Consider the following 14485-nt stretch of genomic DNA (forward strand, 5'->3'; position numbering starts at 1 on the left):
AGAATTATACCCACTGAATTATCATTTACTCCTCTGTATTTTCAGGATCTCAGGCTGTTAGGCAGAGCCATGAGACTAGTTAGGGCCAACGAAAGGGGAGAATAGACATATGGCACTTCCAGGCTGAGAAAGAGAAAAGCTCTCTTGCCATTCTCTGGGCATTTCCTTTCTTTGCCCCAGCAACCAAGATTAACCCTGAAAGTTCCAGATGGTGTCACTTCAAGATGGTGGAGCCTCTGTCAGCCTGGATCCCTGAAAGACTATGTGGAACAGAGCCTTAATAGATATGTAAGTGAATGAGAAACAGACCCGTGTGTTATGAAGCCATTGAGATGTGAGGTATATTTAAGTATAATTTAACAAATCACATTCAAGGTACATAGCTCTGTGTTCTGAAAGTCTGTTTTGAATACATAAGTGATGAATTACTTAAAATTATTACCTTTGGAGACTCAATTTAAAAAAACATGCTATGGCTCTTAAAACTATACTCCTAAAACCTTACACATAGAACATTCTGCTTCAAGGTAGAGTTAACAGTTAGGTACGGAGTTAATTTTGTAGGAGGGGTGGACAATTGCATCAATCTCATTGCTTCATCTCTTCAAACAACAAAGTTCTAGAAACAATTTCATTTCAGTCCAACACACTTTATTCATTTTTAACTTTTTTCTTAATTTTCAATAATCAAGTATTCAAGATGCTGTAAACCAAGATTTATTAGTACATCGACAATAGATTTCATTAAACACGTGGAAATTATACATCTTTTAAATTACCCTAAGAAGTCTCCAAATAAATATCATTTTAAAAATCTGAAAATCAAACTTCTTTATGCAACAATGCAAAACAGCCTTTCATCACAAACACACTTCTACACAAAAAACACACACACACACAGAGAACACACGCTCCACTAAGAACCTAATGCCAGTTTAGTTGACACAGTATTACATTTCCTTAAACAAAAGAGTCAGAGCCTGACCTGCCTGTTTCACGATTCTAAATTAACATTTGGGGTTTGGGGTAGAGGTATGTATTTTAAGAAAAATGCCCATTATTTGGTACTACTCTTACCAATTATCAATTACCAATTGCCAGTAATTGGTACTAGTCTTGCCAATGATTCTTATTTTTCATTTCTAGATGGAAACTTTAAACCTCTTTTATTCACCCCTTTGGTTTAATGTGTTCCTGCAATTACTTTAGTTTTCAATAATATTTTCTCCTTCAATTTTAACATGTAATGATAGGATACCAGAAAAGATAACACCTTCAAAACCCCAATGTTAAAAATACCTTACATGGGTGTAAGCTTTTTGGAGAAGAAATAAGAAAAGATTATCTGAAATATTTTTTCTACCTCTCTCTGAAATTATTTTTAGCAGCTGATTATTCTTGCTAAAATAAATATCAAAAGCACTGAGTATTCCATAGAAAAGTATTCCCCCTTACACACTTCGTTTTTGCAGCATAGAGTTCATGGAGTAACTGTTGAAATAAGAGTAATGGATGCTTGTTTTCTGGAAAATTCTTCAGATTTCCAAAGAAAAAGTACATGCAGCCCCCTAGCAGTGAAATGCTGTGAATTCAGTGGCGCTTTTTAATGGTGAACATGCATCATTAAACACTTTTTAGCACCAAAGCATTTTTTTAATGTTGCAAAAGCAAACACCTAGGGAGGGTTTTGTTTCTTTTGTTTTTTGTTTTTGTTTTTGTTTTTGTCATCTTTGACCCTTCCTAGAGCTGCGTAAAAATGAAGTCTTTAAAATAAAACCTCCTCAAACATACACAGATCTGAATCTGATTCTAATGCAACAAGAAGTTTGGGACAGATACAGCCAGCAGCATCCCTAAAGATGAAGAAGAGAAAAAGACAAAACGATAAAGTGCACGAGGTAACTACCTGTGCCTGCCAGCCACGGCACTCTCTTACTGTGGAAGAGAAAACACAAATGTGTGCAAAGGCTACCTACTGGTCTGTATGACAGAGAACTAGCAAACCTGCAGTTTAGGCAGTTCTGGGATTATACAGTATTTTGGCGTCTATCTGCTACTTAGAATACTCAGTATGCACCTACATATCGATCGTTATATTCATGTGCTGTGCCATCTCTGATGTTTTAAGTACATACACAATCGCAAAATATAATTGGCTACCATTCGAGGCTTGGGCTTGCCTCCTGCTCCTGGGTGCACTAGGGAATTCCCACCAATGCTTCAGCTCCATCCAAACTCTAAAGCTTCTCCGTGGTAAACGCACGGTTTCTACAAAACAGGGCCAAAAAGAAACTTTCTGGCTCCAAGTCCACCAAAGAACGAAGCTGGAATTGTGGACCGAAGAAGAATTTTCTTGGTGGTTGGTGAACATGGAGGACTGCCATGACATCCATGAGGCCTTACTCCAGGTAACTCCCCCTTCTCTGAAGGCTGACATTTCCAAATGCATACAACTAAAGGTAACAATGTCACAGTGACTAAAGGGAACAATCGGGATCAGTGGTTTGATACGTATTTTGTGTGTGTTCATTTAAAACCCTTATTAGGAATCTTAAAACTCATATTCATCAAAAAACTGATGGAAATGTTAATATTCTGAACAAGGAAAATAAAAAAAAAAACATACACCTGAAATCCCTAAAGCTCAGATTCAACAAATCTGAACTACCTTTCTTCATAATGTTTCATTTCAGAACTCTGCTGAGACCTGATGTTAACACGAAGACTGGATTTGTTCTGTATTAAATACAAACTATAAATAAATATTTGAGGTATGTTATGACAAATAACTTTAATATAACATTTAGCTAAATAAATGTAAATTTACCTTGAAAATCTAGTTAAACATTAAATCGTGATATTTCCTACAGATGTTTCCACAGCTTTTTTTTTATTTACACCAAAAAACCTCTCTACTCTTCAGAAACGGTAAAATATCAAAAAATTGAAATGCTTTAACCTCACGATTTTATAGTCACACCTTGCCTTTGTTAACCAAAAGCTATTGTATGCATTGTGTAGTGTAAAAAATGAATAATGGAGTGAGAGAAATCTATGTCTGAATCCTGACTTTGCCATTCTGTACAAACCTAAATGAGTTCTTTTACGTTTTTTAAAAAATAATAAAATCAGCCGGGCATGTGGCTTATGCTTGTAATCCCAGCACTTTGGGAGGCCGAGATGGGTGGATCACTTGAGGTCAGGAGTTCAAGACCAGCCTGGCCAACATGGTGAAACTCTCTCTCTACTAAAAACAGAAAAAAAATAGCTGGGTATGGTGGCACACACCTGTAATCCCAGTTCCTCAGGAGGCTGAAACAGGAGAATCACTTGAACCCAGGAGGCGGAAGTTGCAGTGAGCTGAGATTATGCCACTGCACTCCAGCCTGGGTAACAGAGCAAGACTCTGTCTCAAAAAAAAAAAAAAAAAAAAAAAAAAAAAAGAATCAAATCTTTGCAAGGTAATTAAGAGGATCAAAATGAATGATGATATATATTAAGTGCTTGACAAAATGCTCTACAAATTGTCAACCCTCAACAAATGCTAAATTGTTTCCTCTCCGTTCCTCCTTTCTCTCCATCCCCAACACCTTGATTCTGAATTACTTTTGAATATTTTCAAGAATTAAATCCGCCTATAAAGAATAAGGACTTAATGCTAATGAAAATAACCAAAGAATGTGCCCCAACCACCCATCTTACCTCCTGGGAGTTTCTAAATTAATAGGATGAACTCAAGGATATTGTATTTGCATATTAAAGCTAAATAATATATGAATTTACAGTTTATAAAGGAACAAGACGACCTTTTCCAAAACAAGTAATTCGAAGCCTAAGGTCATGGAGAGTCTTCATTAAAACTTCTAATAGGAGCTGTGACTATAAAGTAATGTGAGTAATTTATTAAGAAACATATAAGACCCTATATATACAATTAAATGGTATCATCTACAAAATAGTCACTTCAGATGGCTATGTAATATTCCAATGATGCTACCATAGCCCCAAGTATTTTGTGAACAACACTTAATTGGTACATATTCCAAAGCTTTATTTTCTCATGATTTTTACTACTTAGTCTACATTCACCAACAACACATTAATGAAATACCTGCTATTAACAAGGAGCAGATACTTGAGCAAGTACAATATTAACACTGTGGTGCACATTTCTTCGAGTTCTAGCCTAATCATCCCAAAGGATGTTATGGAGTGGCAGATGGCAGTCAGGTAAAATGACACCTGAAGATACCTGGCACCTGGTCAGTGATCGCCGAACTGGATGACTGTTCAAGGCAGCAAAGGGAGTAAGGGAGCTCTCTAACTACCCCGTGCTGAGTCCAGCAATCTTAGCTACCAGAAAAAGTGCCATTCCCACCAAAATTCTCTCAATGCAGTATCTTAATGATCAGAGGAAAATTAAGAAAACACCACACCTCTCCAACCTACATATATTTAACTCCCACACCAAAGGAAACTTTCTCCTTTAAAGGAGCAAAGTTCTCCCACAGAGGGTAAAGGGGAACTGTGAAGCCCCAGAGGAGACACTAGGTCAATCAGCAAGGTTTTCTGAATCAGCAAGATTTTTTGAATACTTCCAATATATGCCACATTGGTCAGAGTTTGACAATTACCAGTGCAATTACAGTCTTAACCAGGCAAGAATCCTCACTTCCCCAAGAGCCAAGCCCAACAGCCAGAGGGAAGTCCTTAGCCCCTGAGACCACTAGCTCCACCCCTTGTAGACATTGTTCAGTCTAATAGTGTTAACGCAAACTGCACGCAACCAAGAGAACAACTTGACCAATGTCATTCCTAGGAAGAGAGGGAAACAGCCTTATGCCCAGGAGTATTTGCACAATTCCACCTGTGCAGTCAAGCAAGGATGGAGAGCAGAAGCCTGAGTCATGGAACACTCTGTCAATCACATCTCTTCTGGGGATAAGGGTAAACCAGAAGAGAAAAACATTTCCCTAATTAGCCCTCCATGACCATAGGCTCCTTGGCAGAAAAAGTTCACAATTATATCAGCATTTGGCCCTTACACTCCCTTGCAACCAGAACCCATGAGCTAACTTGCTATCAATTCGTTAGCGGCGTCAGGAAGCATCTATCTTAAGAGCCATGTAGAAAGCATTCTGTATGATGCTTACATCAGAGTGATGTGCTGGGAGGTACTGAAAAGAATGATGGATAATGAACTCAAAGTGCACTTAGGAACAGAAAAATCTTCTCTCAGAATCACTGCCAGAAACTTACAGTAAGAGGGAACCAAAGGGTAGTGTAAAACGATTCCAACTCTGATAAGGTAGGGTTCAGTAGGATGGATTGGTTTATTTTACATAATTTTCAACAATTACTTAAGATCATATTCTGTTCCAGAACACAGATCTCCCTCCTCCTGTATTCAAAGTGATTTTCACATCCCAGGCACAGATTTCCTGATGTAAGTACTCATTTTCAGGAACAACTACAGCAATTTTCCATCCAGAAAAAAAGAAAACCACACAGATTTGCCAGTGCTTTCAAGATATAACTAAAATACTCAGGTGGGACTTTTCCCAGTGACTTTGAGGACCCGTAGAGCTAAAGAAAATTTCTGCAACAATTTTCCTGGATGAGAAAGCTGTCATTTTCTTTTCTTATTATGCATTTCAAATTACAGTTTCTAGCCATATTGTTTAGCACACTAGTTTTAAAGCCCCTTACGAAAGAATACTGGAGTTGATATTTAAGCTATCAGATTTATGATTCAGCAGCCTCTTTATCTTAGGATGGGGCAGGCAGACTAAAAGAGAATGTGTCCTCTGACCTGAAGTAGCTGTTCCTTCTATCACACTATGCCTATAGTTCCTTTGAAGCATTTGACAAATTCTACCTGATTTATAACTCTGCTATGGCTTAAAATGCTATTAACAGTACTGGATGGAAAGTTCGGCTTCCCCTTTTCAGAAACATATCTGCTTTATTCTGTGAAAGTAAACGTAACATGCTGCACATACATTTTTCCAATCAAATTGCATAGTTGAGACAAAGTCATTTGTGCTTTGTAGCAGAACTCACAGTAGGTGTTCATATCTAAAAACTTTGATTTGGAAATGCCAAGTCCTGGGCAAGCTCACCTTTGTTTGGAGTGTTAGTTAATGATATGCACCGCCATTCCCCTTCCCATGATTTTGTTAACCGTGTACCTCAGCCTATACCGTAGGGGAGCATGAGCTTTAAATTAACACAACGGAAACGGGAACAAATCTAGCTGAACGTCTCCTTCTTGGAGAGAAGCGGGGAAAGGCTCTCAGTCTTGTTGAGGTATCCAGCCCTCAGTGAATAGCGGCTGTGTATACTGAGTTTTGTTGGTTTGAGGATTGTGTCTGTAGAGGTTAAAAAAAGAAATAAAGAAAAGAAGGCACGGTTGTTTCTCAAGTCGCCATTTTCAACTCAACCAACAAAACTAAATTCTTCCATTTTCAAGCTTCAGGAGGGCGTCTCCAGGGCAGCTGGGCTCTCTTCCAGCCCCGGGTCCGCAGAGGAACTTATTGCTTCTGGGAAGGGCCCCGGGTAGGTCTGTGCTGCGCACTGGATCCCTTTTTGCAGACCAGTCTCTTCGTGGAATTCTCCCTGGGTGCTGAAAGCTGGGCAAGATCTAGTCCGGGCACTGTCGGGGTGGCCCACTCTCTCACTCACGGTGCTAAGGGGGAATTCTCTCCACCTCCGCCTCTGGAGTCCATCCTCCTTGTATTTTATGGAGTACCAGGCCAGAAAAATAAAAATGAAGCCAACGAATTTGAGGCCGGCCGCCAAACCAAAATACACAAAACGAAACGACGTCACGTTGTACTCCCAGCAAGAACCCTGCACGCCACATTCCTGTTGCCAGAGCATGCAGGTGGTGTCAATGACTGCTCCAAAGTAGATTGGAGTAGGAATGTATGCTAGAGAGGGGAAGAAGAAAATACGAAGACTTAGCACGTCTTACAAGGGAGAACAGATTTGTAAATTAGCAAGGTACTTGTGTGCTCTAAAACCAGTTGAGGGGAGGGATTTTCTTATGTTACCACATTTTTTAAAAAACACAATCACATTTTATCACAATATATTTATCATAAAAGCATTCGCTATATGATAAACACTTAAAATCGAGTTTGCCACCCAGAATGCGCTGTTGCTTTTTACGATCAAATCAACATGTTGCACACTATAAGTAGATACAATTTTATTTGTCAATTATACCTCAATAAAACTGAAAACAGGGATATTGCTAAAAATACAATTAGAGAATCCTTTTAAACCTAAAAATTGGATTTTGTCATTAAGTATTCAACAGGCTACACTAGAACCCTTTATTACCCACCGAAATTCAATACACTTAGTTCTTGTGGGTTGGGCGCTAGTCCTTGGATGCAGGAAGAGTATGAGAAAAGCAGCATCTCCTGTGAGTCAAACACCACATAAAATGGCAACTTTATAAAAGCACTTATAAATCCAAGAAATTATATATATAAAGGTACTTTATTATGGCATAAATTTCATCTTTGAAGTTTATGAAACATCTGAGATGAATAGTAGCTTCGTCGTCTGGGCTATGATATAGACATTTCCTTAATCCAATGAGAAAAAAAGTGTACCTAGTACGTAGACTCCTTCATCACATGCTACTCCCTTTGCCAAAATGTCCCCCCAACTCATTCACCTTGCAAATATCTATGCTCCCTTTGAATTCCTGACTTACTCAGATGCCATCATATTCTCACTGCATTTTGTATCTACCTCCATTTTATTCACTATCACATAGTATTGTAAATGTTTGCAAATCTGTCACTCCATAAGCTTCTTCAAGGCAGAGACCATGCCTTTCATTCTTTGCATCCCAAAGACCTCAATAAAAATTTACAGAAGATAGCGATGGGAGAGAGGAGGGAGGAAGGAATAAAAGAGAGAAAGGAGGCAGGGAGCCAGGAAGACAGAAAGGAAGGCAGAGAGGATAGGTGGGCTGATAATCCAGGAAGCTGTGAGTGATACATTTTAAATAGGTTGTTTTGATTTAAAATAAAGTCTATTGGTTTAATTTTAATATTATTAAAGTTGTTTTTTTTTTTAACTCTTTTTCTGTTTCGGAATTTGGGGGAAATGAAAATTGGCTTGTTGGCCCAACTAGACTTTTTCACAATCCATAGAAGTTAAAATAAAGTTGAATTAAATAATAAATGCCTGAAATGTTCTCCCTCTACTTATTCTTGATGCTGTGGCATACATGTGTGGACTCACCTTTACCTCTAAATGGTATCAAATGACCCCAACTCTATGGCATCAGAGAGGGGCTGGCCGGGCATGGTGGCTCACATCTGTAATCCCAGAACTTTGGGAGGCCAAAGCGGGTGGATCACCTGAGGTCAAGAGCTGAAGACCAGCCTGGCCAACATAGTGAAACCCCATCTCTAGTAAAAAAAAGAAAAAGAAAAAGAAAAAAAATGCAAAAATTAGCCAAGCATGGTGGCAAATGCCTGTAATCCCAGTTACTTGGGAGGCTGAGGCAGGAGAAACACTTGAATCCTAGAGGCAGAGGTTGCAGTGAGCTGAGATTGTGCCACTGCCCTCCAGCCTGGGCAACAGAGCAAGACTCTGTCTCGAAAAAAATAAATAAATTATATATATATATATATATTTATGTCTTTTCTTATTCAATGACCCCTTTGGTTAACAAATCTCCTTATTTCTAAATAATACTGTTTAACTTTTAACAAGAACTATAAGACAGATTTTTTTTTTTTTTAGATAGAGTTTTGCTCTTGTTGCCCAGGCTGGTGTGCAGTGGCTCTATCTCCGCTCACTGCAACCTCTGCCTCGCAGGTTCAAGCAACTCTCCTGCCTCAGCCTCCTGAATAGTTGGGATTACAGGCACACACCACCACACCCAGCTAATGTCTTTGTATTTTTAGTAGAGTTGGGTTTCCTCATGTTGGCCAGACTGGTCTCGAACTCCTGACCTCAGGTGATCCACCCGCCTCGGCCTCCCAAAGTGCAGGGATTAAAGCATGAGCCACTGCACCTGGCCTAAAGCAGACTTTTTCACTATATCTAAGTGTGTCAGGATTTCCTTTAAACAGCATGCTTTTTTAAAAATGGTACCCTCAAAGTCTTATTAGTACCAAACAAAAACAAAAACAAGCCACTCATTACATGGAACTAGAAGCATCTTCCTCCTGGGGCTTATTGAAAAGAGCTCATTTTTGGACTGGGTCATCAACCACAACATATGACAAATGGAGAATGCCAGGGGATTAGTGCTTTAGGGGGTCAGAAGATGCCCTTTTTAAACATTACCTCTTCAAAACTGAAATAAGAAATTTGAATCAAAAAACAATTTTTTTGTCTTGTAGACAATAACACTGATTACTGAAGAGAAAATAACAGCTGAAGAAAATGACAGACTGCCACTTAAGAAAAAGAAATTATAAAAGGAAAAATAAGCTTGAAGACAAGGATATCAATTAAAAATACACTGAAACTGATCAAAGGAACATTGTATTTTACATGCTTATTTCCCACTGTCTCAAGAACTCACAGAGTGCTATGGTGTCTGTAAAAAGAAGACCTATATTCCTCCTGCACAAACGTACTCTGTGGTTTGTCACAAGGACACAGCACTACTGAGCTTCTCTTTTTGATAAGTAAAGACTTATAAGGCAGTCCCTGTATGTCACTTTGGGCACCTTTATTTTCCTTTCTAAAGTTTTTTATTTTTCTCAGAAAACATGATAGGTATACTCTTTGTTTAGTCCAATAAAATTACTGTAAAGAAGTAAGAAATTGAAAACTTTGCAAATAAAGACCGATTTCTATTGCTTTCATAGTAAAAAGGCATAAAGGAGTCAGAATGCTAGGATTACAAATCCTTGACAAATTGCTTGATTTCCTATTTCTTACTGTGCAAAACGTTGGGGAATTTTGTCCAAGTTTATGTTCATAATGGAAAAGAAACTAACCTAATGTTGGTTTTGTTTTGTTTCATCAAACAACAGAACCTGTCAGCTTCTAGTTCAAATCAGAAAACAAGGAAGTTGTACCCTCACCACTAACCTGTAAAATCTTACTCATGGTAATAAATGACGTGACTTGCCATTTTTAAAGGACAGTGAAAATTTGCCATCTGCAAAGAGGAACTAAGAGGCGCACTTGGAAATTCAGGGACGTACCAAGTGTTCGCAACAAAACAAACTGCATTCCCAGCGCGAAAGGTCTCTCCTCATCTTCTACGGACCTGCAGTGAAGGGAAAGAAGGAAATGTTTTTTAAATAGTAGCCCCAAGAAAATGAATGTCAAATCAAGTCGGCTTTGTGCACAGCCAGGGACTAAAGAGATACCATGCCAAAATATTTAACTCACTATTGTTTACTAACAATAGCCACATAAGATTGCTCGCGGCTAAATCACTGAATAAACATCTTCCCAATGCAGACACCAAAGAAACTCTGACTAACTCTAACTGTTTCTACATAAATACTGGTGGAAGGTTAAAGGCTTTTGACTGAAGAAGCTGAAATGCCTCTAACTGAGCTTGCAAAATCAGATCCATTTTTTTTTTATTTATAGAATTTCATCCTAAATCCTGCGGGGTTTTTTTGTTTTCATTTTTGTTTTTTTGCCTGTATGCCTGCATCTTCCAGAGTGGTAGATGTGTACATTCAAAATTACTCCAATAATTCTTCCAAAACAGGAAGAAAAAAGAGTAAAGAATAAAAGTATATTCAAAAAATGTACAAGAAACAAGTCAAACATCAGAGGAAGCATGAGCCCTCCAACCACATCTTTTTTTCTTTTTTAAAAACTTACACTCCAAGTTATTCCCATGTGGCAGGAAGATTGGAGTCTACCAGTTTTGTAATTAGCAAAGATTAAAGGGTTCCTTTTCTGAAAGTTTAGGTTAGAAGCCAGCTGGCTATTTGCCATGTATGAACACTAAAGGAAAAAGTAGCCTATGGGTTATTTAATATCTCTTGAGGAATTAAAGTGCAAAGAATGAGATTATTTAAGTAAATTTGTGAATGATTCATGTCTTTTTAAATGCTGCAGTACCTTATCCTCTCCATCGCATACCCATGAGAGTATGGTGTATAATGGGAACTTTCCCAAGACCAGTGCCCTTGTCACCTTTTCCCTAATTTCTTTATTTCTCATAGCAACTTGCAAAGTGCTGCACACAGGTTGTTATTCCATAAATATCTGCTGCTGGAAGAAATGAGTAAGCAAACCAGTGGGCCTTTCATGCACCACTATCTGGCTGTCAAGGAACAGCTTTGCTTGGAAATGCCTGATTCTTTCCCAGTGGGAAAGAAGCCAGAATACGCCTGGTGCAGCCCACTGCCCTTGCTAAGCAATGACATCTCAGCAGGCGCTTCCTGCAAGGTGCCCAGCATTGTGGCATCTGAGGAGCCTGGAGGAAGAGTAAGAACTGACTCCCTTTCTTCACTCCTTCCCTGCCCTGCACCCCCTCATCCCCCTGAAGCTGCCCAGACCCATGGGTGTGCTCTTCTGGCTTCAACACGCTGCCCAGTTCCTCTGTCCACTGCAGTCCTTACTGCAAATATCAACACACCGATGTGAATGTATCAGTGTGGCAGGCCTCCATAACAACTGTTTCAGTACTGGCTGAGTGGTTAAGTTAAATATTAAAAGCCAGTGCCCTTATACAAATGCTGGAATGTAACAAAAGCCCACCAAGACTTTTGCCTAGGTCTTTCCTGGGACTTAAAGCATGACAAAACAATGAAGGAATTCTTAAGAGGATCCATTTAGGATTAAACAAGTTTTATTGGGGGTCTGCAAAAACTCCCTAGGCCTCCACAAACAAGTTTATTGGGGGTCTGAAGGAACTCCCCAAACCTCCATGATTTAGCAGGAGATAAGATAAGGGTAATCACCCCAGCACCTGGACCCATTTAGATTAAGTAAACTTACTGAGGCTCCAGGAGAAGGTCTTCAAGATTCAGACCTTTGTTATAGGTTAAAAGAAATTAATCACTTATGTCTTTAGATGAATGCACACTTACACATGGACAGATAGCTTAGAATGTATATAAGCTCTAATAAACTTCATAATTTTGAGTTGGTCTGGTGATAATTTCCAGGTCTTCTCCCTGTAACTGGTTACAGAAATAAAAACTCTCTTTCTCCCCAGTTCATTTGGATCTCTTGTTATTGCACTGCAAAAAATAGCAGCCCAACTCTCATTTTGGTTCAGGAACATCAGTGCCAACATTTTTAATAGGACAAAAGTAGCTTCCGTGTTCTCTTATCAACAAAAAATCCAAACAAGACATGGCAAAGAAAGCACAGCCTGAAAAACTAAAAAAAAAAAAAAAAAAAAGAGAGAGAGAGAGAAATCACATTCCCCAATATGCCCTTTTCTTGACTCAACTCTGAAATTTTGTATGATAGTAAAATTAATGAACTCAGCATTTCAAATTGCAAGCCCAGCATAAATCACCACTGATCCCAAAGGTAGTAGCTATCTACAAGGTTGAAGATAATAGCCTTTGCTGTATGCACGATTTAGCAACTTTCCCAAATTACTTCCTGCCCTCCTCTGGGGTCCAGCTTCTCATAGCTAACAGAGTGATGACTTTCAACTGCTGAAGTTAAACCTCACAGGGCAGAGACTTCAGGAATCAAAAACATCAAAAGAAGTTTCATTATACATTAAGAATATAACCCAACTGAATAAAAGAACCTTCCAAAGTATGGAATGTTACAACCTTCCTTTCCCTTCCCAAAAGGGAAAAATCCCTCTTAAGTTCACCAGGCAAATATCTGAGCGCCCTCCTGCACATGCTAATTTTGCTTTGCTCCATGATTTACCACATAAGCTCCTTCTCCTGGATTATGTGCTCTGGAAATTCTAAGTACAGAACCCACCCCGGAAGTTGAATGCCCTTCTCACCTAAGTGTTACTATGATGGCCGATGGTTGGGCACAAGCTGTGATGAAGGTGACTATGAAAAGAAAAACTAAGAATGGGATAAGGGTATTGCAGGTCCGTTTACATTTCCCAGACACAGCATAGCCGTTCTCATTGAGATAAGTCTTGACAATAACCACACGGAGCTGACTGCGCTGTCCCACGGTGGGCGGAGTGATCACTTGTCGACTTTGGACACAGGTGCATTCTGTATAATTCCGTATCTAAGTGAGCAAAATAAAGAGCAGTTGTGTGCCCCTCAAAAGCTAACTGGGGCATAGGAATATTAAGACAAAATTAAGTAAAAGTACTCTAAAATAGCTCGAATATTTTTTAAAACACAAAATATTTCATTGAAAGTAACTTCCTCATTGATAACAGTAAGGATCTCAAGTGTGTGTCTAACAGAACCAAAGTCTGCTGGTCAACATTGTTTAAACCTAAACTTTCCTAAGAAGCTTTCAACATTCAATACCATTCGCATTCCGCAGACTCATTTTTGTCATCATTATATTCTGCCTCAATTGCTGTTAACTCTTGGGCTCTCCAATTAGAGAAGCCCTTCAAAAACCGGAACCAAACCTTATTTTTCTTTGTGCTCACAGGGCACCTAGCACAACTCTGGGCACACAGAGGGCCCTAAAGTCAACATCTGTTAAATGCAGAGAATTCATAATGCAACCGTGATGACTTCAGCACCAATAATAGTAAACACCTCATTGGTGTTCCATTTTCTTTTCTTTTTCAACTTTTATTTTAGATTCAGGGAGTACATGGGCAGGTTTGTTACATGGGTCTATTGCGTGATGCTGAGGTTTGGTGTACAGATGATCCCATCACCCAAGTCGTGAGCATAGTTCCCAACAGGTAGTTTTTCACACCTCCCTCCCCACCTCCCCCTCTAGTAAGTCTCCAGTGTCTATTGTTTCCGTCTTTGTGTCCGTGAGTACCCAATGTTTAGCTCCCACTTATAAGTGAGAGCATGTAGTGTTTGGTTTTCTGTTCCTGCATTAATTCACTTAGGATAATGGCCTCCAGCTGCATCCATGTTGCTGCCAAGGTCATGATTTTATTCTCTTTTATGGCTGTGCAGTACTCCATGGTGTATATTATCACATTTTCTTTATCAAATTAATCACTGATGAGCACCTAGCTCAATTCCATGTCTTTACTCTTGTGTATAGTGCTGTGATGAACATACAAATGCATGTGTCTTTCTGGTAGAATGATTTGTTTTCTTTTGGATACATATTCAGGAATGAGATTGCTGGGTTGAGTGGTCGTTTTGTTTTAAGTTCTTTGAGAAATCTCCGAACTGCTTTCCACAGTGGCTAAGTTAATGTGCATTCTGGTGCTTCCATTTTAAACATCTTTTTAGTCCCTATAATTAGCTGGTGCCCTACTCCCTACAGAAGAGCAACCAGCTCCATGGATGGAACTTGACTACCACAGCCCCCACCCAGTACTGCTCCTGGACTCTGACAGAGTCACGCTAAATAGACATCAGCTGAGCTGACCTTCATTGCAACC

The 14485-nt window shown here is 39.2% G+C and overlaps 1 protein-coding gene across 2 annotated transcripts in view; it reads right to left on the reverse strand.

Annotated features, from left to right (window-relative positions):
* Positions 1 to 634: 634 nt before the first annotated feature.
* SLCO5A1 (solute carrier organic anion transporter family member 5A1) overlaps positions 635 to 14485 on the reverse strand; it is a 159171-nt gene continuing 145320 nt past the window's right edge. For both annotated transcript variants that reach the window (XM_038000417.2, XM_008000825.3), the window contains 3 exons: positions 12938 to 13179; positions 10194 to 10258; positions 635 to 6932 (listed from right to left, as the gene is read on the reverse strand). In XM_038000417.2, coding sequence (XP_037856345.1) covers positions 6475 to 6932; positions 10194 to 10258; positions 12938 to 13179 — 765 coding nt within the window. In that variant the 3' untranslated portion in view covers positions 635 to 6474. The remainder of the gene's footprint in view (positions 6933 to 10193; positions 10259 to 12937; positions 13180 to 14485) is intronic.

This window comes from Chlorocebus sabaeus, chromosome 8 (genome assembly GCF_047675955.1).
Source record: "Chlorocebus sabaeus isolate Y175 chromosome 8, mChlSab1.0.hap1, whole genome shotgun sequence".
Taxonomy (NCBI): Eukaryota; Metazoa; Chordata; class Mammalia; order Primates; family Cercopithecidae; genus Chlorocebus; species Chlorocebus sabaeus.